The following is a 24,599-nucleotide window of genomic DNA, read 5'->3' as shown; positions in this document are numbered from 1 at the left end:
ACGTCAAGCCAATTCACCTTCCAGTGTGTGCATCTTGCATTCTTTTAATTTATTCCCTGTGCCCTTTTCTTTGCTTTTATTAGATGTAGATTCACTCTTCTGTAATGTTAACTTAGGAATAGTATATGTCAATTTACACTCAAGATTTTTCTAATATTTTTAATTTCTTAATTTTTTTATTTATATACATATATATTATTTTTTTTTACACTTCTTGCTATTTGTTCCCTGTTCTATCTAGTGTAACTTGCTAGGGTACAATGCTCTTTGTTATAAAACATGGAAAAGATATCGGGCAGAAACATGAAAATACTACTCACTGCCCCATTCACAATCAACTTATAAGATAATGAATTTACTGCAAAGGTAAACTTTTCTTTTTTTCAAAATATACTTGGAACTCTTGTTCAAGAAATACTTCAAGAGATTGTATTAAATTACTGTAAATGTACTTACTGGTCTCTAGACACTTGCGTTATACAGGATGGCTGTGATGTCTGCCCGTATTCAAATGAAACTTGGAGGTTTATGTTATAAATCCAACTGGAGGTATAGTATTGTTTTTGAAAATAAAATTTAAACATTCTGGAAGACATTGGCTAGCTATTCACCAAGATTAGATTTAATAAATAAGTATTATTTTAACTAGCCCTGAATGAGGACTGAATGCAGAGACAGCTAGTTGTCATCCAGTATCCATTCTCACTTATTTCCATCATAAATGGAACCCTCACATTTTAGTCTCAAGGCTACTCAGCCTGAAACCACAATTATAGCTTCCATAGCATCCAGGGCCATGGTGTAAGTACACTTTTCCCAAAGAAATGTGACCAGAAATGACGTATGAAACGTCTGGCAAATGTCCTTGAGAATAAGGTTTTTGCTGTCTGCATTTTCTTTCTCTTTTCCCTGGAGTGGAATTTAGAAGTGATTATAGGCAGCCTTCTTCATCAGCACACAGGAGAGCAACATCTTAGGGGCTGCTTGAATTCAAAGAGGAGGAACCAGGATCTCTGGATGAGTGAAGAGATGAACCACCTATTCCTCTAGCTGCTTATAGCTTAGACTCTTACTTGAGAAAGAAAGAACTGTTCTTCATGTGTAAGTCACGTTTACTTTGGTCTCTGTTGGAACAGTCAGACATTATTTCAAATGCTACTTAAAATATAAGAAACTATATTCATTATTAAAATAAATTGGTGGAGCATTTTTAGTGTACAAATGTTCTTCAGTTTTCTCAAAAGTCACAAAATCCTATGACCTCACTATTATTATATAAGTCTCACAGATAAAGAAACTAAAGCTTGGGGAATTCTGCTCTATCAAAAGTTACCCTTGGCTCAGTCCATTGAGCATCCAACTCTTGATCTTAGCTCAGGTCATAATCTCACAGTTTGTGGGATCAAGCTCTGTGCTGACAGTGTGGGGACTGCCCGGGATTCTCTTTTTCCCTCTCTCTCTGCCCCTCTCCTGTTCTCTCTCTCTCTCTCTCTCTCTCTCTCTCTCTCTCTCAGAGTAAATAAATAAACTTTAAGCAAAAAAAGTTACCCTAATACATGAGTTCACATATAACACACCTGGAAGATAGAAAGTTTAGTTTTGAAAATAACCAGTAGTAGCTCACAATAGGTTTTGCTGTGTTAACTTTTCTCCTTTAAAGTCTTTATCATTGCTAACACCTACCTTACTGGATCCTGGCTGGAAACCTAATGGTTGACCTCCAGGAAGTTGCTTAATATCTAAGGACCTCAGCTTCCTCATCTGCTTGTATAAAGGGTGATTGAGGAGGTGAGAGGCAAATGTGCTTTTTAATAGTAAGTTACATTTTGTTCGTGAACATCAGCCTAATGGCTCAACTGCGAGAGATACCTAGTTAGGCTCACTTTATTTGAAAACCTTTAAAATAAGTATCATAATTTTTGGGGTGCCTGGGTGGCTTAGTCAGTTAGGCGTCTGACTTCTGCTCGGGTCATGATCTCTGAGCTGTGCCGACAGCTCAGAGCCTGGAGTCTGCTTCAGATTCTGTGTCTCCCTCTTTCTGCCCTTCCACTACTCGCACTCCGTGTCTCTCAAAAATAAATAAACATTAACAATTTTTAAATGAATATTGTAATTCATATATGAATGCCACACCTCTTAGTATTAAATGTGGCTAACAAGTAGTCCTTAATAACCAGTGGGAAATCAGCTTAGGAAGTATGGAGAAAGGGGCATTATGAAGAATCCTCTGATTTAACCACCTCAACACCTAGGTACAAATGAAGCTGACCCCAGAGATAATGAGCAGCTTACCTCCCAGCAGAATCCAAAGAGGAAAGAAATGTGTACTATACCCTATGAGTGGTGTAGTTGTTCAGGCAATCGCTACTTCTCCCTAAACTGAGAAATGGGCACTAGGAAAACCCCTTTAAGTAAAAACTCCTAGTTAGCGATAGGAAGAGTGCTTAGGAGGGGTTCCTGGGTGGCTTAGTGGGTTAGACGTTGCACTCTTGATATGTTCTCAGGTCATGATCTCACGGTTTGTGAATTCGAACCCCCATCAGGCTCTGTGCTGACAGCTCAGCTCATTCTCTTCCCTGCTCATTCTCTCTCTCTCAGAAATAAACATTAAAAAAAAAAAGTGTGCTCAGGGACACTTGGAGAGTAGATTATTAGGCTGAAAGGTGTTACTGTTAGATTTGAGTGGGTGGGGCTGGACAGAAAAGCAGGGACACTGTCCCATCTCTTTCATGAGCTTCCCTGTATTGAAATGATGGAAGTTTCTTTTTAAGATTTTTTTTAATGTATTTTATTTACTGTGAAAGAGAGCATGAGTGGAATAGCAGCAGAGAGAGGGAGGGAGAGAGAGAATCCCAAGCAGGTTCCACACTGTTAGCACAGAGCCTGACTTGGGACTCGATCTTACAAATGGTGAGATCATGACCTGAGCTGAAATCGAGAGCTGGGCGCTTCACCAACTGAGCCACCCAGGAGCCCTGAAATGATGTTAGTTCCTAGTCAGATAAGCACATGAACGTGGGTCATACAGTTACTTATTGGAAATCAATACCAAATTTGCCTTTATTTATCCAGTTTAGGTCTGTTCATGTTACTTTTCTAATTAATCCCCAAGTAAAGCTAAAAATTACTTTTTAGTTTTTATCATTAGATATTTAGTGAAACAACTACAAGTTTATTGGGGATAGGAGTCAAGAAAAGTAAAACATAATTAATATTATTTATGTTCACATTTTAACCGAAATTCTGCTTCCTTGAAACCCTAGAAAAATACAAATCTGGTTGCAAAAGGTGCCAGGTTTGAATCCCAAGTTTGCTGAAGCTGCTTAAGGTCTTTTAAACTCAGCTTCCTAATCTGAATTGTGAATAATGTGTAAGGTTATTGTGAGATTAGAGATGATACACATCAAATACCCGGCACACATTAGCAAAGTATATGGAATTGTGTGCTGATTTGCTCTGTACCTGTGCTGTATTAATTGGGATACAATAATCGCTTGGGTACAGTACTAGAAAAAATCTGATCTAATAGAAATATGTTGTTGGTTAAGCGAGGATACATAGCTCATGCAGAATCAATGCCAACGTAATACTTAACCACCATCCTTTGAATATACTCCTATTGACCAAAATGCAGCAGCAAACGATTGAGAAGATGTGAGTATGAAGCTAGATGACAATCTGGGCCAGTGGGGACATAGCCTGGGATATAAACCTTGGTTTTCCACACTTTAATGGAGAGCAAGTAACCTTTTCACCACTTCTCAAAAACTGGCTAGAAAGTTCTGGTTTTCTCAAAGAACAGTTATAATCTTTAGTTTATTTTCTGAAAATTTTATTCGTCACACACAAAAATAACCCTTTTCTTCCACAACTGAGTGTTGTACGCTGAAAAATTAATGGCATTTCTGTAACTTCTTTTCAGGGGCTTAGCATTTTCATTTAGCTGATTAAAACCTATTGTAGATGATAATTATGCCAGCTTTTTAAAAAAAATCATTCAAACACTCAAAAATGATTTTAAAATCTTTAAATGTACCAGATTTTTATTTCTCAGAGGGTTTCTACTTACAGAAAATTTGCTTAGATTATTCCCTTTTGTCATATTCTAAGTAAATGTTAAATCAGTGCAAAATGGGTGGATTTGTATTTCTAAAAATAACCTCTTTCACAGGAAGAAGAATTAAGGAAGAGTGGGGAAGCCAAGTATGCCCACTTGAGTGATGAACTTCATGTATTAATTGAAGTGTTTGCTCCACCTGGGGAAGCTTATTCACGAATGAGTCATGCACTGGAAGAGATTAAAAAATTCCTGGTTCCTGTAAGTGTCTTTCCTTTTTCGCAAAATTGTTTCTCATAAGCTTTTTAAAATGTGCCTTTGATATTCACTGACTTTCTAGACAGAAAGTCATACTGCAAACTAATTATTTGTTGAGTTGATAAGAAGGTAAAAAAAAAAAATAGAATACAACAAATGCTTAGCGTAGGACCTGGCATGTTGTCATCACATAATGATGGTTTGACAGTGTCCTCAGTATATCACATGCCATACACCAGTTCATGGTTATGAAGAATAAGACAATTAACATAATTATATATATATAATTGAAGTTGTATACTTTTCTCTTGTGTCTTAATCACTTGGTAGTTGACATGTATTCTTGGTAATTTATAATTAATAGAGAAAGCAGGTGTAATGGGACAGGAGAGATTAAATATGTAATATTTGTAACAAGACAATGATGTTATTTGAAAATATCAAATGCATTCTTATCTGACATTATGCCAGGTGCTGACTCATTATAAAACACTATGTCAAATAATCAATATTAATACAGCCAGACATTTGTTGACCTCAAACAAAAATTGGGAAAATAAACTCATTGCGCTCTATGAGAGCACCAGAGAGCATTCATTTAGTAAGGCAGCAAATTCAGGGTTGCACATTGGATAGAATTCTCTACTGATTTTCTAAGAAATAGAAGAAGGTTAAATGAATGAAGCTTTTATAAAGGTTGACAATTTAGCATTCTAGGAAGAGGTCATTCAAATAGAAATCTTGGCATCAGGCTTAGAGCTGGGAATAGGATAATTGGAAGAGAATGCTGAGTAAAGTTTTCTGGAGTGCCTGGGCAGAAGTCTTTGGCAGAGGAAGAAGACAGTAGCTAAGATTAATCTGTTCAATGAAGGAACACTGTAGATTTCTAAAGTAAGCAATAAATTCAGAGGAAATGGTGGGTAAGATCCATTGATTGGCAGTGATTTTGAGAATGGGAAAAGAGAAGAAGAAAAACAGAATTTCAGAATGTAAAAACATCAATATCTAACCACATAATGTATTTATATGCTCAGTTTAAAAATTTCTTTCAAGGGGCGCCTGGGTGGCGCAGTCGGTTAAGCGTCCGACTTCAGCCAGGTCACGATCTCGCGGTCCATGAGTTCGAGCCCCGCGTCAGGCTCTGGGCTGATGGCTCGGAGCCTGGAGCCTGTTTCCCATTCTGTGTCTCCCTCTCTCTCTGCCCCTCCCCCGTTCATGCTCTGTCTCTCTCTGTCCCAAAAATAAATAAAAACGTTGAAAAAAAAATAAAAATAAAAATTTCTTTCAAGACAAGGTTATAGAATAATCCCATACCACTCTGATTGTTCCCTAACTGTATATGCACACAGAATTTCTGCACAATTTATTATCTGGTGCTTATCAAAACACCTTCCTAAACAGATCCCATATTTCATAATCATAAGGATGCTATATTCTCTCTTCCATTTGCCTCCAAACTAAATGCCTAGCTGTTGGGTACACAACTTTCCTATATTTAGCTCAGATCAGACCTCTAGTGATATAGGTGGTGTAGGAAAAGGCTAAGACTACCGATATTACTAACTCATTTCATGCCTATAGACAGATAATTTAAATTCTCATAGCTTCAGCTTATTCATCTTTAAAAAGAAGATAGGGGCACCTGGGTGGCTCAGTCGGTTGGGCGTCCAACTTCAGCTCAGGTCATGATCTCACCATCCGTGGGTTTGAGACCTGCATCGGGATCTATGCTGACAGCTCAGAGCCTGGAGCCTGCTTAGGATTCTGTGTCTCCCTCTCTCTCTGCCCCTACCCCGCTCAAGCTCTGTCTCTGTCTCTGTCTCTCTCAAAAATAAATAAACATTAAAAAAATAATAAAATAAAAAATAAAAAAAGATAATTATAAGTGATTGACCTCTATCACAGTTTTTATGAATATCAACTAGGGTAATGCATATGAAAGGACAGAAAATTATCAAGCACTATATAAATGGATGTTTTCAATCTGTTGTACTAGGTAGAATCTTGGGATAACTTTTTGAACTTATATGTAGAAATTTGAAGTTATATGTAGAAATTTGATGAAATATGTAAGATGAAATGCTATTTCATTGCTACATATATTTAGGTCCTAAGTTGTAGACTAGGTTATAACCCTATTTTACTATAAAAGCCAGTATTACATCTCACTTACCTTTTCAACCTTGTGATACCTGTAATCATTTCATTTGTAACTTATCCACTGAAATATATACTCCATGAGGGCAGGGCTGGTAGTGTCTGTCTTGTATTCCCATCATTCAGCATTGTGCATGGCACAACAATTATTTGTTTGAGAGTCTGACTGATGGAATGGCTGATAAATAGGCACCAGCAGTGATGCAGATATAAATAGCTATTTAGGTCAGGTTGGGGGAATAGTACCTCACAATTAAGATTCTCTCTGTACACATCCAGATGAAGACCAAAAATCTCACATTGGCTAGCATGACCTGTTCCTGCCTGTCTCTGGGATTTTATCTCTGCCTGTCCAGCTGCTCACTTTCTGTGCTCCAGATATGCTGGCTTCTGTTCATCCTGTATTCCAGGCTCTCCAGGGTCACTCCTCACTAAGGCCTTTCAAGATTCTTCTCCAGAATACTGACACGCCTGTCATTCAGATCTCAGCTCACAAGTTAGCAATGCAGGAAATTCTTTCCTGACCACACGGTCCAAAGTAACCTCCCTACATTTGGACAGTCCTATTATATTTTGTTCACAATACCACTGGCTGCCTGATTTAACAGTGCAATTCACTGTTTTGTTATGTTTTAGCTCTCTTTGCCTACTTATTTTCCTCATAGCTCTTATAAACTATTATACATATATATAATACATATATTATATATATACACACACACATATATTACTTATTTGTTTATTATTGGTTTTCCTGCTAAAATATAAATGTCATTAGGGCAGATATTGTCTAGTTTCACTGCTTTATTCTCTTATTTTGAACAATGCCAGGCATGTGGAAAGTAAATAAATATTTTTTAGAGGTGCCTGGGTGGCTCAGTGGGCTAAGCATGTTGGTTTCTGCTCAGGTCATGATCTCAAGGTTCGTGAGTTCAAGCCCCACATTGGTCTCTGTGCTGACAGTGTGATTCTCTCTCTCCCTCTCTCTGCCCCCCCCCCACTTGTGCTGTCTCTGTCTTTTTCAAAAATAAATGAATAAACTTAAATTTTTATTTTATTTTATTTTATTTTTAATATAATTTATTGACAAATTGGTTTTCATACAACACCCAGTGCTCACCCCAACAAATGCCCTCCTCAATGCCCATCACCCACTTTCCCCTCTTCCCCACCCCCCATCAACATTCAGTTTATTCTCAGTATCCAAGGGTCTTTTATGGTTTGCCTCCCTCCCTCTCTGTAACTTTTTTCCCCCTTCCACTCCCCCATGGTCTTCTGTTAAGTTTCTCAAGATCCACCTATGAGTGAAAATATATGGTATCTGTCTTTCTCTGACTGACTTATTTCATTTAGCATAACAACAATAGCCAAAGTATGGAAAGAGCCTAAACATCTATCAACTGACGAATGGATAAAGAAGATGTGGTTTATATATATAATAGAATACTACTTGGCAATAAAAAAACAATTTTAATACATAAATATTTTCATAAGGGTGAATGGGTGAATAAATGATGGAATGAATAAGCTTTTAAAAAATAAATAACCTGGGGCTCCTGGGTGACTCAATGGGTTAAGTGTCTGACTTCAGGTCACGTCATCATCTCACAGGTTGTGGGTTCAAGCCCCACATCAGGCCCTGTGCTGACAGCTCAGAGCCTGGAGCCTGCTTCAGATTCTGTGTCTCCCTCTCTCTCTGCCCCTCCCCAACTCATGCTCTGTCTCTATCTCTCAAAAATAAACATTAAAAAAATTTTTTTAAATAAATAACTCTTCTGATATCTCTCAATGTTGTATTAGCAGATTTTACAATCAGTGAAAGTCCTTCTACTTGATAAATTTTTCCCATTTGCCTTGTTTACCTTAGCACCAGGCAAAGGATGGCGACTGTCTACTTCATCCTTCACCATAACCAGAGGAGGCAAACATGAACAACCAGTTCTTTTGTTATTATAAAAAATTACTTGGTGATCCAAGTTTCTTTTGACATTGATATTAAAGTCTACAGAAATGCTAACATATCAGGACATTAAAATTTACCAATATAGGAGGTGAAGAATTATAGCCAGTCAGAGGCATGCTAGAACTACCTAGAAAGCTAATGTAGACTAAGATACTTGAGTCCCACTGCCATCTAATTCTCTATGAAATGGAGTGTCTTTCCATGGTCAGAGTTTTTATATTCCTCCCCCACCCCAACATTTCTTTTCTTTTTTTTATTTTGAGAGAGAGAGAGAGAGAGAGAGAGGGAATGAGTAGAGGAGGGGCAGAGAGAGAAGGAGAGAGAATCTCAAGCAGATTCCACACTCATTGCAGAGCCTGATGCAAGGCTCGATCGCACGACCCTGAGATCATGACCTGAGCCAAAATCAAGAGTCATACACTCAACTGACTGAGCCACCCAGGTACCCCCCACCCCAACATTTACCCAGTGTGCCCTATATCCAGAGTTTGTAATTGTCCAAGACTGCTGACTTGAGAACATACAACTCCTCATGAAATGTCTGCATGTTGTAAGATGTTGCAAAGCAACAGAGTTTTAGTACTTTAAATGAATTGTTAAAAGGCAAAATAATTATTATTACCTTGGGAGAAAATTTCTAACTTGTTGATTTCCATCTAGTTACTAGTCTTATCAAAACAAGTTGAGAGGCAGGTCAATAAAACATCAATAAATTGCATTTTCCTAATTTTAAGTCTCTAATACTTTGAGCAGATACTCTATTAAACTTTTCATCTATTGCTAATTTTTCTTACAAATACAGATTAGGCAAATTAAATTGATTGACAAATAGTGACAAAAAGCATATAAAATCCTAAACTAATATATGTTTCAATAATGTTAATGCCCTTCTCTTCCCTTATAGTGTATAAAGGGGTAAACAAATATTGTCCTTATTATTATTAGTAGTAGTAGTAGTACTTTCTTTTATGTTCAGGCACTAAGACTGCCACGTATGGTTGTGCCTTGCCCAATGCTAGGGGACAACATTTACATTGTAGTTTGCGAATGAGACCCCCTGTTATCCTTGAATTCAACTTCCCTTTTTCCAACCCTAGTCATCAGATTTCCTTAAAATAATGATGCTGTATTTCATTTTCCTAAATCAGTTAAATCACCTTCAAATAAGTTGAATTAGGAAGTTTTACTTGTGCTTAATAATCAACTTGTGATTGAAGCATAGTACATTGTCTCATAATTAGAATTTATGAAGTTTCAGCAAATTCTGCTCATTGAATGTGAGTTCATTCATTCATATTTTGTTTTTTGGGTTTTTTTTTGATGTTTATTTATTTTGAGAGAAAGAGAGAGAAAGAACACACCAGAGCAGGAGAGGGGCAGTGAGAGAGGGAAAGAGAGAAAATCCCAAGCAGGCTCTGCACTGACAGCATTGAGCCCAACGTGGGGCTTGAACTCATGACCCGTGAGACCATGACCTGAGCCAAAGTTGGAAGCTCAACTGATGAAGCTACCCAGGTGCCCCCATTCTTTCATAGAAAAGATGAAAGGATGGGTTTCCACACAAACAGGAAATTAGATTTGTGTCACAGGTAACAAAGAGATTACTTTGTTACCAGCTCAAGAGTTAGTTGTTGACAGAATTAAGAGATCACAATATTCATTTCTACCAAGCCTGGTCATGGCCTCAGAATCTTTCTCAGTGCAGTATGCTAAACATCACTATAATATTAACAGAGCTGACAGAATTTGAAAGTCTTTGTCATACCTGGAATATGCCTTTAATGATCATTATTAGAAATTTGTATCATTTAAAGAAAAAGCATTATACATACATATATATATATATGCACATATATATATAAAGATAGAATAGACTACAACATAGACTACATTATATTGTACATTAGTAAAGAATAGAATATATTAAAACAATGCAACATAGAAAAAAATGCATCATTCCAGGTTATTTCTTTCCTGCATCAGATTGGATGTATGTCTTGGTGACAGTAGTGATTCTCAAAATGGGGCAATTATCATTTATGGTTTGAGATTAGAAACCTGTGTAGGAAACCTCTCAGGAATGTGACTATGGAGGAAAAGTAAATTCTTTCCATCTTTGTAGAAAAAGCAAAGAGAGGATATTCTTGCCTTCTCTTCCTCAAAAACTATAATCCTAGCTCTGACATGGGAAAATGGCACTGATTGCTTAATATTAACAATCATACAGGAAAGCAAATAAAAGGAAAATAGAAAAGAAAAGAAAAGCAGGGCATTTTTCAATCTAGGAGATAGAATATCTAAAACTTTCATGCATTGAAAAAAATTTTATAAAATTTTGAAAGATTATAAACCTAAGAATGTGTCCCTGAAATGCATGTTATAATTTGATAAAAAGTGGTAATTTGGTCACAGTCTTTTATACAAGTGAATATGTAGGGAAAATGATGCATTAAGTAAAAACCCACCAGTCAACAAAAGTACCGTTGGTAGTTGGCAAGACCTATAGACAAGGTGGGGGATGGCAGCTACATTTTGCCTGGCTGATGACAGCAATTCAGCTTGTATAGCAACAACATCCTATAGGCAAGATAATGATCAGTAAGGGAATAAAAAAATAAAATTCAATGCAGAGAAGGAAACAGAGTCCACACCTGGGTATCATTTCTTCATTGTTGTGGTGGTTGTTAAAATGTCAAGAGGTTCCTCAAATTACTCCCTTCAAAACCAGTTAATTCTCTTTTCTCTCTCATAATAGTGTGGCAACTGATAGCACTAAGCACAAAGCCACATGTATTTATGTAATTATTATTTGCTCAGAAATTGTAATGCCCCCGATTTCGAATCCAAGAGACCACCAAGGAGCTGATACCGATGCAAATGCACGAGGGTTTATTTGCAAGCTGGAGCTTGGGCCCAAGTATACCCGACACAGCGGAGCAGGGACTTGGACCCCTAGGTTAAAAGGTGTAGCAGTTTTATAGGGGCAAGTGGCCAATGAGATTGTAACACACACAGAAAGTTGCATAGTCATGCCAGTCCACATGCAGGTGGCCAATTGAATTACAATTTACCCTATAATAACTGTTTGAACTAGCCTATCACTCTGGTCAGAATTGGCGCGCAAGTTTGGCGAGCAAAAGGCAGGGTTTACATTCTTTGGCGGTTAGGGGTTCTGCATTCCTAAATGAGCCAGTTTCCAGTAAGGGTGTGCTCAGCGGCTTGACTAGGGTGGGGGAGTGTCTTAAGCAATAAGCAGGTCATGTGGGGGTTATACATGAGATGGTGGGTGTAGCACAAACTGGAGTTAGTCTTGCTCTGCTTGTCCAGGGGTAGGGGATTTTTGTTAAATTCCTTGGATCCCACAAAATGTTTCCTGTATTGCTGTAGTACTAGGATCATATTCTGATTATTTTTGGAGAAATTTATAATCATCTAACATTAAGTATTTCTCCTTATCTGGTAAGTTGTAATAGATAATACAGACCTATGACTTAGAAAATAATTAAAATTATTACTTGTTCTTAGAACAGAACTAATAATTTTTTTTTTAATTTTTTTTTTCAACGTTTATTTATTTTTGGGACAGAGAGAGACAGAGCATGAACAGGGGAGGGGCAGAGAGAGAGGGAGACACAAAATCGGAAACAGGCTCCAGGCTCTGAGCCATCAGCCCAGAGCCCGACGCAGGGCTCGAACTCGCGGACCGCAAGATCGTGACCTGGCTGAAGTCGGACGCTTAACCGACTGCGCCACCCAGGCGCCTCAATAATTTTTATTATGTAATTATAACATTAATTATAATAACATAATTAATAAGAATAACATTGTAATAACACAGTTTATTATTGTTGTTGCTGAAACCAGGGCCACTTTACTATTGCTAATTGATTGGCATAAACTGAAAGACAGATAAAAAGAAGAGTGGATAATTATTTGAGTTTGATTTTCCACAAACCCTAATACAAGTATCTTCTTACTCTTCATGATACAAATAATCAAATGTTCACTTTATGAATCTAGGGTAGGATGTGATCATCTCCTTTCTATCTTAAGAAACAATTTGTCACTAATTATTTCTGGTCTCATTTGATGTCAGGGATCTGAATTCTCCAAACCCATTGTTTTTAGGAGTTTTTATTATTTTTTAAATGCCCTGCATTCTTCTCTTGTTTCTGTCATCACCTTGGTTTCAACTTGATGATTTACTCCTTCCCCATTAACTGACATTAAATCACAATAATTGCTTTTGCAATTCCAAGTTTAGTCATTAACATGAAGGCTTAGCAACATTCCTAAGCTTATTTGTGTTATTAAAGATATGTGATTCCTAAGGATACAGGTTTAATCTCCAAGGCAAAAAATCTTTACCTCTTAACTTCATCTGATTCTTATTAGTATAAGGAAATTTGTAGACGATCAAATAAAAATTTTATATTATATTCAGAACATTTACTGAATGTTAATCCTACATTTGTACACAGGTACATAACAAACATATGCCAACACTGACCTGCAAGTACTTTTAGAGATGGCAACAACTTTAAAAGACTCGTGACTATTGAAGAATTTGGTACAAAAAAAAAAGAATCCAGGGAGAAAAGTAGCTCAAAAATCAGAATCTGTTAAATAAAGTATATAATTTTTAGCTGAAGAGTATAAATAAGTAATATCAATGGTCTAATCAATGCAAGGCAGAAGGTTTGTTTAAATACAATTCAACAAATATTTCTGAACGTCAAATATATGCTAGGCATGATTCTAGGAATTTGTCTCACATCAGTCACTGTCCCTGTAGAATTTATGGAAGCTATTTTCAAGATTTAAAAGATAAATATTATGGAGACGTATTTAAGAGAGAATGGAAAATGGGAGACCAGATTGGATAATAAGGACAATAGGGACAGTAGTAATGACAGACCAGGCAATGTTGATCAAAAAGAAAGTGTTAATTCTAGAGTCAAGAAAAAATGAGAATTGTTTCCTAGGAGGGGTTCAAGATGACAGTGTAGGAAGATCCTGAGCTCACAGTCTCCTATGGACACAACAGATTTATCACAACATATGGAATAATTTACTCAGAAAAATATCTGAAACCTGGATGACTGATGCCTCCACAACAAAGCACAAAGGGTGGTGTCAAAATGGTTAGGAGAGGCAGAGACACAGTCTTGCCAGGAAAAATCGCACTCTAGGCATAACAATCCACAATTAGGAGAGATCTCAAAAATGCAGACATTTTCCTTGAGAAGTGAAGGTCTGTGCTCCACGTCAAGCACTCCCACCCCTAGATTTTGTTCAGGACAGATGAGCCCCCCAAAACCTACAGGCAGTTGTCCAAGAAAGCAATAGAACTGTAGGAAATGGAGAACCCACTCTTAAAGGGCTCACACATAGACTGACTCATCCCAGGACTTAGCATAAAAATGCAAACTGGATAAGCACTTGTCCCATGTGTGAAGGACAACTACTTACTAATCTTGGGGTGTCTGCTGACGAAGCAGGAGCTTGTTGGAACTCTCTCTGGGACAGAGACACTAGCATATGCCATTTTTGTGATCTCATGCTAACTTGCTAATGCTGGCACTGGCAGGCGCCATTTTGGAACTTTCCTCTAACCTGATACTGCTGTGAGATATGGTTCTTGGAAAAGATAAACAAAAGTGACAAACTTTTAGTTACACTCACCAGTAAAAATAGAGAGGACTCAAATAAAATCAGATGTGAAAGTTACAACTTTATCACAGAAGTACAAAGAATCATAAGAAACTACTACAATTATATGCCAACAAATCAGACAAATAGATAAATTCCTAGAAACACACAATCCTCCCAGACTGAACCATGAAGTAACAAAAAATACGAATAGGCCAATTTCTAACAAAGAGATAAAATCCGATCAAAAATTTCTCAACAAGCAAAAGTCCCAAGATCAGACAGTAGCACTGATGAATTCATTCAAAGACTTAATATTTATCTACCTCAAATTCTTCCAAAAAATTGAGGAAAAAACAATGCCTCTAAATCCAAGTTTTGAGGCCAGCATTACTCTGATACCAAACTAGACAAGGACACACACACACACACACACACACACACACACACACAGAAGAAGAAAGAAAGAAAATTACAGCCAGTATCCCCGATGAACATAGATGTGAAAATCCTCAACAAAATATTAGCAAACCTAATTCAGCAGTACATTAAAGGGATCATACACCATGATCAAAGGGGATTTATTCTAGGGATGCAAGGATGGTTTGACATCTGTAAATCAATCAGTGTGATATTTCATGTTAACAACAACAAAAAAAGATAAAAATCATATGACAAGCTCAGTAGATGCAGAAAGAGATTTTGACAAAATTCAATATCCATTTATGATAAAAACTCTTAACAAATGGGTATAGAGGCAAACTTCCTAAACATAATATAGGCCATATATGACATATCCACAGCTAACATCATACTCTGGTGAAAAACTGACCGTTTTTCCTTGAAGATGAGGAATAAGACGAGGATGCCTGTTCTTGCCACTTTTATTCAACATAGTATCGGAAGACCTAGCCACAGGAATAAGACAGGAAAGTGAAATAAAAGTCATCCAAAGCAGAAAGGAAAGGAAAAACTCACTATTTGCAAACGACATGGTACTGTATATAGACAACCCTAAAGTCTTCACCAAAAAAAAAAAAAAAAAAAATGTTAGAACTAATAAATGAATTCAGCAAAGTTGTAGGATACAAAACCAATATACACTAATAATAAGCTATTATATAATTACATATATATGGTTATAAATATAATATATATAATAGCGTATATGTATAATATATATTTATAATAGTGTATATAATTATATATACTAATAACAAGCTATAAGAAAGAGAAATTACGAAAGCAAGTCTATTGACAGTTTCATTATAAAGAATAAGTACCTAAGAATAAATTTAACCAAGGAGGTGAAATATCTGTACTTAAAACTCTAAGACACAGATGAGATAAATTGAAGACATAATAAATGGAAAGATATCCTGTGCTCGTATATTGGAAGAATTAATATTGTTAAAATGTTCATACTACCTAAAGCAATCTACAAATTCAGTGCAATCCCTGTCAAAATTCCAATTGCATTTTTCACAGAAGTCGAGGAAAGAATTTTAAAATTTGTATGGAGCTGCAGAAGATTCCAATACCCAAAGCAATCTTGAAAAAGAATAACAAAGCTAGAGGTATCATACTCCCTGATTTCAAACTATACTACAAAGCTGTAGTAATCAAAACAGTATGGTATTGGCATAAAAACAGATAGATAAGTGGAATAGAATTGAGATCCCTGAAAAACAAACAAACCACAAACATATGAACAATTAATTTACAACAAAGGAGCCAAGAACATCAAATGGTGAAAGGGCAATCTCTTTAATAAATGGGGCTGGGAAAACTGGACAGTTATATACAAAAGAATGAAATCTGGCCACTGGCTTACATCATATTCAAAAATTAACTCAAAATGGATTAAAGACTTGAATGTAAGACCAATATACATAAATTCCTAGAAGAAGTGGTAAGCTTCTTGACATCAGTCTAAGCAACATGTTTGTGGATCTGACTCCAAAGGCAAGGCAAACAGATGTAAACGTAAATGAATGGCACTATTTCAAACTAAAAAACTTATGCACAGCAAAGGAAACTATCAAAATGAAAAAGCAAAATGAAAAGACAACCTATTAAATGGGAGAAAATATTTGCAAGTCATATGTCTTATAAGGAACTGATCTCCAAAGTATATGAGGAACTCGTATAACTCAACAACAAAAAACAAACAAAGAAACAACCATATCAAAAAATGGACAGAGGATCCGAATAGACATTTTCCCAAAGAAGACATACAGATAGTCAACAGGCACATTAAAAGATGTTAAACATCACTAATTGTTAGGAAATTCAAATTAAAACCATAATGAGATACAACCTCACACCTGTTAGAATGACTTATCAAACAGACAAGAAATAACAACTTTTGGAGAGGATGTGGAGAACAGAGAACCTTCATGCACTGTTAGTGGGAATGTAAATTAGTATAGTCCATATGGAAAACAGTATGGAGATTTCTGAAAATATTAAGAATAGATCTACCATATGATGCTGTTATTCCACTTCTGAGAATTTATCTAAAGAATGTGAAAATACTAATTGGAAGAGATATATGCATCTCTATGTTTATTGCAGCATTATTTACAATAGCCAAGACACAGAAACAACTGCAGTGTTCATTCATGAATGAATGGATAAAGGGAATGTATTATATTTATATATAATGGAGTACTACTCAGCTATAAAGAAGGATGAAATTTTGCCTTTTGCAACAACCTGGGTGGACCTGGAGTGTATGGTGTTAGCTGAAATAAGTCAGATGGAAAAAGACAAATACCAGAGGATTTCACTCATATGTGGAATCTGGAAAACAAAACAGATAAGCAAACAAAACAATACAAAAACTCACAGATAGAACAGATTGTTACCAGAGTGGAAGGATGTTGTTAGGTGGGAAAAATGTGTGAAGGGGGCCAATTGTATGGTGATGGATGGTAATTACACCTGTGGTAGTGATCACTTTGCAGTATATACATTTATCAAATTACAGTGTTGTATACCTGAAACTTATACAATGTTATATTCCAGTTGATCTCAATTTTTAAAAAAAAGGAAAATCAATTGCATACAAGGAATACTACCATACAGACAAGAGTTGGTTATTCAGTGAGACCAAGAGAGTCCAAAAGAGAGAATTGGGACAGGGGTCTGAGGTGAAGGGTGTATGAAGAAAGAGAAAGAGCGTGTTTTCATTAGTTTCTTGAAGGTGTTGGTGACCCACAGTTAAAGAGTCTATTTCATAATGAATATTTTTTAAATGCAACAAGAAAAAAGTAGAGAATAGCATATTCTAAAACTTATAGTTTTTGCAAAATCATGTATTTCTGAAATTATCTTCAACTTCTGTTCTAGCAATTAGTTTTTACTTCTCAAATAGCTTATTTTGCAGCTACATAAGATACAATGTAAGCTTATTTTGAATTACTCTTCTTTGATTAACTGATCTCATTTCATGTTCAGCAAACTGCAATGGAAATATATTGATTCCCGTTGAGAATATTCGAACTAGATATCCAGGGAACTTGGAAGAATCCTTACTCTTCTAAGAAATATATCTTTTATATCATCTCTAATCTTTGTTTTTTGTCCTTTCTCTGTCTGTTGCACCCAATTTCTCTACATAGTGTATGTGAAGATGCATATACAGGTGACCCTTGTACAATGTGGGGGAGGGGTGTCATCTCCACCCATGTAGTTGAAATTTTGTGTATAATTTTTAACTCCCCCAAACTTAATTACTAGCATCCTACTGTTGACCAGAAACCTTACTGATAACATAGTCAATTAACACATATTTTGTATGTTTTATTTGCTATATACTGTACTCTTACAATAAAGTAAGCCAGAGAAGAGAAAAAGTTATTAAGAAAATCACAATCATAATGTAAGAAATTACATTACATTTATATGTATTGTATTAACCAAAAAACAACAACAAAAAAAACATATATAAGTGGACCTGTGCAGTTCAAGCTCATGTTTTTCAAGGGTCACTGTACAACTCCTTAAAGGACAAATAGAAGTGGGTTACTGGATGTTCTGTCCTCAGTATTGTACAAATAGGAATTGGTTTTATTTTTCCGTAAGTACGTCCTTTCTTATTCATTACCAACAGTTAGAGCAAATCATAGCTTTCCACTCATCCTCCTATAAAAAGAGTTTCAACTTGGGGCTTCTGGGTGGCTCAGGTGGTTGAGCAGCCCACTTCGGCTCAGGTCATGATCTCGCAGTTCGTGGCTTCCAGCCCTGCATCGGCTCTGTGCTGACAGCTCAGAGCCTGGAGCCTGCTTCGGATTGTGTCTCTCTCTCTGCCCCTCCCCTGCTCATGCTCTGTCTCTCTCTGTCTCAAAAATAAATATAAGCATTAAAAAAAATAAGAGTCTTAATTTATACAATTTTAAGTCCAGTTCTAATTTATGATTTCAATTTCAAGTCCAGTTCAAACCTCCACTCCTCCCTGAATTTACAGTTTGGGAGTAGCAGTGGGAAGGGAGGCATGGTCTATTCGTTTATCTCCTCCCACTTTCTCCATGCTCCAACTTCTAGTGCTCCTAGAGCTCCTTGAATGGTCTTGGAGATGAGGTAGGAAGTGATAGGAAATTAGAGCAAGATGGGCTATAAAACTGGTCCTGTGGTAATTTGGTTGGTTTGGTTGGTTTGAGTTATTTATTTTCCTCTGATGAGATTTATGGATGATAGACTAGTATTGTTGCCATTCCTCAAATAACTTGCCTTCTTCTTTTCAGCTGAGCATGTCTGGGAAGAGCACAGGGATCTGATGTGCAGTCCTTTTCTCTCAGAGGTGTCTTGATGCTATTCTCCCATCTTCTTGCTCCCAGGGTTGCCTGTGAGCTTTGTCCTGTGTACCTAATATCTTCATTCTCTCTGAGAACTTGAAGGGTTATTGTACCTTGTCCTTGGGATTGAAGAATTTTACCAGAATATGCTGAAGCTGGCTCTTTTCTCATCATCTAGGCCTGGAAATCAGTAAGCTCTTTCATTTGATAGTGGCATTAGGTCTTCCTTTCAGGGAAATTATCTCCCTAGTATTTGTATATTTTCTTTTCTCTACAGTTTTCCTTTTTATTCCTTGGTAATTCCTACACCTTATGGCAAGTTTCCTGAATCTTTTTCTTTTTTTTTCTTTTCAGTTGCCTTTTGCTATCAATTTGCATCCTCTTCTCATTTTGTTCATGTGTCCATATGGTCTTCTAAGCCACAAATTTAGGATTTAGCAATGATGATGCTGTCTTCCATTCCCTTGAATTGTTTACATGGAATCATGCAGATATTGTGCTTACTTTTTTTGTTTTGTTTTGTATCTTTAGAAAATACTGTAACTGTATTGGCTTAGGTATTTCTTCTGTTCTTCTGTCTAGGTTTGTTTCTATCCTCTCTGGCAGCTTTATTTCACTGGACAGGTTTTCTGACTGCTCTTACTCTCTCCAGATGCTCTTTCCATTTTTTTTTCTTTCTTTCTATCTTGATGTAGACCTGTTTTTTAGGTACTGTTAGTAATCACCAGTCCTCCAAAGCGTTAGAAAGTACATCAGTCTTCCCCACTTGGACCAAAAATGTAGAACTAGGCAGGCCACCAAAAACTTGGTGAGAACTTGAAAAATACCTTTGTGTTCTCCAGTCTCTTTTGACCTTCCCAGACTCGAGGGCTCATTCATTCTGGTTCTTCTTAGCCTCTTGCTGGCAGGGAGAATAGGCCTACTCAAAGCAAGTCTGTGTGGCAACTTTATACTCAGATAAAGTGTATATCTTTGCAAGCCAAATTCTTTCTCAAATATTCACTCTACCATTACCATTCTGGGGTTTTCCAGCCCTGGATTTCATGTACTCACTCAACCCACACCCACAATCAAGGCCTATGCCAGGCAGTTTTCTTACGTAGGTCTCTCAGAAAACTCAAAGCCTATCATGCACATGAGCTTCTGAGGGTCTCAGCCTTTATTTCAGCCAAAATATGCTAGTATGTTACAGTGGGTAAAGAAAGAGAAAGGCTCTGCATTTAGGTCACTATCTTCTCAGGATTACTAAGGTCTTCCACAGTTAGTTTAATGAGTTCTTTTTATATTTAGCATGTGGAAGAAATAATCCAATGTAACTTTATAGGTGCCAGACATTGGAGTTTGAACTCTGTATATCATGTGACAGTTCCAAGGTGAGTATTTTGTTTTGTAATGAACCAGAAATTACGTATTTAAAATACAATACGATAATATATTCTACAAGAGAAAAAGCAGAGTATTCAATGAACATGTACCCCTATAAAGACCAGATACACAGTCATTTCCATATGTATTATACAGATGTTGTCAAGTTAATGTGCACAAATACTAGTGAAGTCCTTTCCTTAATGGTGGAAATATTAAGATAAACCTATTTGGGAATTCAGAGTATTCACTTAAGTGATAAATGTGTCAGTAACTATTCTTATTTGCCATTAATAGTCAATTATGAGTGTAATATTCATTTTACTATGGTTTTCGATAGAAAAAATAAAATGCTAATAGCTTATTTCTACTCTCTTTGTGTATATCTTTTGCCAGAGATTTCTCTTTTGGGAAGAAACAGTGGCATTTGTTTAGAATCTATGACCTGCTAGGCATTCTGGTGGGTAGCTTATCAACATTACCTTTTGTGATCCTCATATAAGCCTAAGGGTGTATAATGCTTATGAGGAGGTTGAGTCTGAGAAAGATTGTGTAGCTGCATAAATAGCCTGAGTAGCATGGCATAATGAAACCCCCCTGACTTTAAAGCCCTAATTTTCTCACAACAGCGCATTGTTTTCCACATTAGACAATAAAAGAATAGAATGTTTAAGATTTGATCCAGTAGACCTCCGCATTTAATTACAAAGCTATTAATCGGCAACAAACTACACTTGAATAAAACACAGAAAATATCACCTTTGCATAGTTCCATTTGGTTTTTACCATTGGGTATTTTGAGCTTCAAAGTCTGTGTGTGTGTGTATGTGTGTGTGTGTGTGTGTGTGTGTGTGTGTATAAAATAATCACTTATGGTATTTCTATTTATAGAACCAATCATTGTTATTAATATTATATAACTATGGAAACTTGTCCCTTTTTAGGGCAAATTGCTTTGGAGATTCTTAAAAATCTCCAAAATAGCAGTTTACTCTTAGATTGCTGCCATTTTCCAGATGCCCTTCATTTCTTTAATTTTTTCACTTTCTCTATTCTGAAATTATAACAAGAATAATAGAATCTTAGAATCTATTTTGTTTCAACCACATCTTTGATCCCAGAGTCCACATTCTCCAACTAGTATTTATCTTTGTTTAGATCAAAATAAATTTTGAGCATACAGATTCCTATAATAATTTTACCCAACCTTATCAGTCCTATTAGCAAGGGCACATTGAAGGTGATAGCAAACACCTCGTGGTATTAGCCCACTTCCCAGGGTGAGTTCCATTTTATCTTCTCTTCCCTTCTTAGTACTAATTTATGTTTCATTTGAGAAGTTTGAGAAGCTTTAAAAAGACATGTTATAAGCAAGAGTAGATTTCAGAATCAGAGTAAGATTCTTTTAAAAGTGAAAGGAGGACCGCCCATAAATAGAAGTAGCCAACTACTCTCCTTAAACCCATTTTTAAGCTACAGGTAGGACAAGGGTTTAGCTAAAATTAGTCTGCATGAAAAGTACAGACATTATCTTATTCCAAACACATTTTTATTTTTTAAATTTATTTTTTATTGAAATTCCAGTTAGTTAACATATAGTGTAATATGAGTTTCAGGTATACAGAATAGTGATTCAACACTTCAGTACAACACCCAGTGCTCATCACAAGTGCCCTCCTTAATCCCCATCACCTATTTCACCTAACCTCTTACCCACCTCCCCTCTGGGAACCATCATTTTGTTCTCTATAGTTAAAAGTCTGTTTTTTGGTGAGCCTTTCTCTTTTTTACCCCTATGATCATTTGTTTTGTTTCTTAAATTCCGCACGTGAGTGAATCATATGGTATTTGTCTTTCTCTAATTTATTTCACTCAGCATAATATTCTCTAGCTCCATGTCATTGCAAATGGCAAGATTTCATTTTTTTTTTATGGCTGAGTAAATATTCCATTGTAAATATATACCATTTCTTCAGCATCCATTCATCAGTCAATGGACACTTGGGCTCTTCCCAATTTGGAAAGAGCTATTTGGTTATTGTTTTTAGTGCTGCTATAAACAACACGGTACATGTATCCCTTTGAATTAGTATTTTTGTATTCTTTGGGTAAATACCTACTAGTGCAATTGCTGTATCATAGGGTAGTTCTATTTTTAACTTTTTGAGGAAACTCCATACTGGCAAACATATTTTTAAATATGAAACACACCTACTGTCTAAGAAATAAATAAAAGACCATGTATAAGAAATATGATTTACTTAAAATATACTGAATTATTAGAATTAATAATTAGCTAGTAAGTGCACAAGTTTCTGATATAAAGAGGGTAACTCTTTCTCTAGAACCTAGATGCCCTAACCAAAATAGGGCAAAACACAGGTCATGCCTATAAGAATGATAATGTCAACCTTGGGTCCTATGAGTAAATAGTCAACTTCAACTTCTATGAGCAGAGAGAATCTTTTTTTCCAAAAATTCTTCATTTAGATACTCTGCTACCCTGGAATTAAATCCAACCTAGAAAGCATTTTCTATGTTAAAGCTTTTATCCCCACACCTATATATTCATTTAATTCATTTCACATTCATTTATTTAATTGTAGAGCTAGAAAGAATTTTTAAGTTCAGGCCAATTAATAGTTTCCAAAGCAATTTAAATTTTAATGGTTAGGAAGAAAATAATTGAAAATACTTCTTTTTTTTTGCCAACCCCCTAAAAAAATTTCAGAGCCATGGGTTTCCAAAGAGGGTAGTTTGAAAACTACTGGTGGAATCTGACCCTCATTTTACCAGTGAAGATACTGAAGGTGAGCATGGTTACCTGAGCTGTCCAAGGTCAGGCAGCAAAAGATGAATGGGTCAGATGCCTTCTTGTCAGGAAAACTATCAAAACGTGAAGGCCCAATTGCTAAAGATCTCTCATGTTCTATCGGAGAGGATAAAACAAGTCACTTGCAGATGGCGATGGTTTAAGTTAGCATTAGGCTTCTCTGTATTTGAAGCATCCTATATGCCTATTTCTTATCACACAGACAACTCTGACTTATTTTCTTTCAGTGTTTTCCAATATTGTTTTTAGTGGCAAAGCAGGCACAGCTTTCCCTTCTCATTCTTAGATGCTCATTAATTCAAAATATCTTCATAAGTCTCTTCTACCTGGTAACTTCTTCCTTGCTTCTACTTTCTTATTTTCATGGCACAAATGCATTGTCCTTGGTGAAAAGTACTTTGCAGTTGTTTTAAACATAGGTCACGAATGTGTGACAGAGCTTTTATGGTAGGAGTAGGAACATTAAAATAACATATTTTGAAATTATACATTGCCAGGCACTCTAAGGAATACTCTTTCATCTAACAGCAAGCTGATGCCTCCTTACGTTATAATCTGGTCATTCTCACAGTTAGCAGTAATGGTTAATAATGCAACATATTAAGATATATTTAGAAAGTAGACTGCAAAAGGAAAAAAAAGGATTGACACAATAATGAACGTATAATAATGGTTATTCTCAGGAATAAAAACAAAATACCATTTGAAATGCCCACTTTGGAGTTTCAGGGTCGTCTCGCCTGGGTAACGAAGTTATAGGTTTAACCAGTATTCCATACACTATGGAGAGAGTGGTTCTATTTCAGTGAGACCCTTCTGGTTAAAGTGAAAAGTGATTCACTCAGATTAGGTCAAATAAGCATGAATGGAGGGAAGGGCATAATAATAAAATGGTATATATTTTTTATTTTATATTAATAGTTATAATTACTATATTATATAGTTATACACACTCAAAAACACATATGGAGAGAGAGAGAGAAAATGAGACAGGCAGACAGCCTAGGGGCAGATTCTCATGGAAATCTTAAGAGTAGGAAAGATAGTAATAAAAGGTCTTACAAAGAACTACAGCCTGGGTGTCCCAGGCACAGTAGGGTCTCTTGAGAAGTATCTTCGACATTAAATGGTCCACTTCTCTGTGTGTCTGTTCATTTCTCAACTTCTTCTCAACTGTCTTCTTTACCTACCATCCTTCTGTCACTTTCCTGTACATCAGTCATGCTTTGTGCCTCTTCCAAACTTTGTTTTGCCATCAGAGCCTCACTCCCTCTCACTCCAGGCCCTTGAGATCTCTCCTTTGGGCTAAAGCTCCCACTGCTGTTTTTTTGTTCTATCTTCTTGTATTGATCTGTGATTACAGATTCAAGGCAAACAGCTTGGAAAATTGGCTTAAATATCAAAAAACTTTTCAAACAAATGTAAATCTTCTCTGCCCCAAATTTCATGGATATAGTGTCATCATCAAGTATTAATTTCTTCACTTTTTTCCTTTCTTCGTTCTTTCCTTTCTTT

At 36.2% G+C, this 24,599-nt stretch overlaps 1 protein-coding gene across 2 annotated transcripts in view; it reads left to right on the top strand.

The window, feature by feature from the left end:
* The window catches only part of KHDRBS2 (KH RNA binding domain containing, signal transduction associated 2), a 591,209-nt gene that overhangs the window by 302,376 nt on the left and 264,234 nt on the right, over window positions 1–24,599 (top strand). For both annotated transcript variants that reach the window (XM_047859593.1, XM_047859594.1), the window contains exon 4: window positions 4,172–4,318. In XM_047859593.1, coding sequence (XP_047715549.1) covers window positions 4,172–4,318 — 147 coding nt within the window. The remainder of the gene's footprint in view (window positions 1–4,171; window positions 4,319–24,599) is intronic.

Source organism: Prionailurus viverrinus, chromosome B2, assembly GCF_022837055.1.
Source record: "Prionailurus viverrinus isolate Anna chromosome B2, UM_Priviv_1.0, whole genome shotgun sequence".
Taxonomy (NCBI): domain Eukaryota; kingdom Metazoa; phylum Chordata; class Mammalia; order Carnivora; family Felidae; genus Prionailurus; species Prionailurus viverrinus.
Note: the sequence above shows the minus strand (reverse complement) of the source record. Positions and strands in the feature narration are given on the sequence as shown.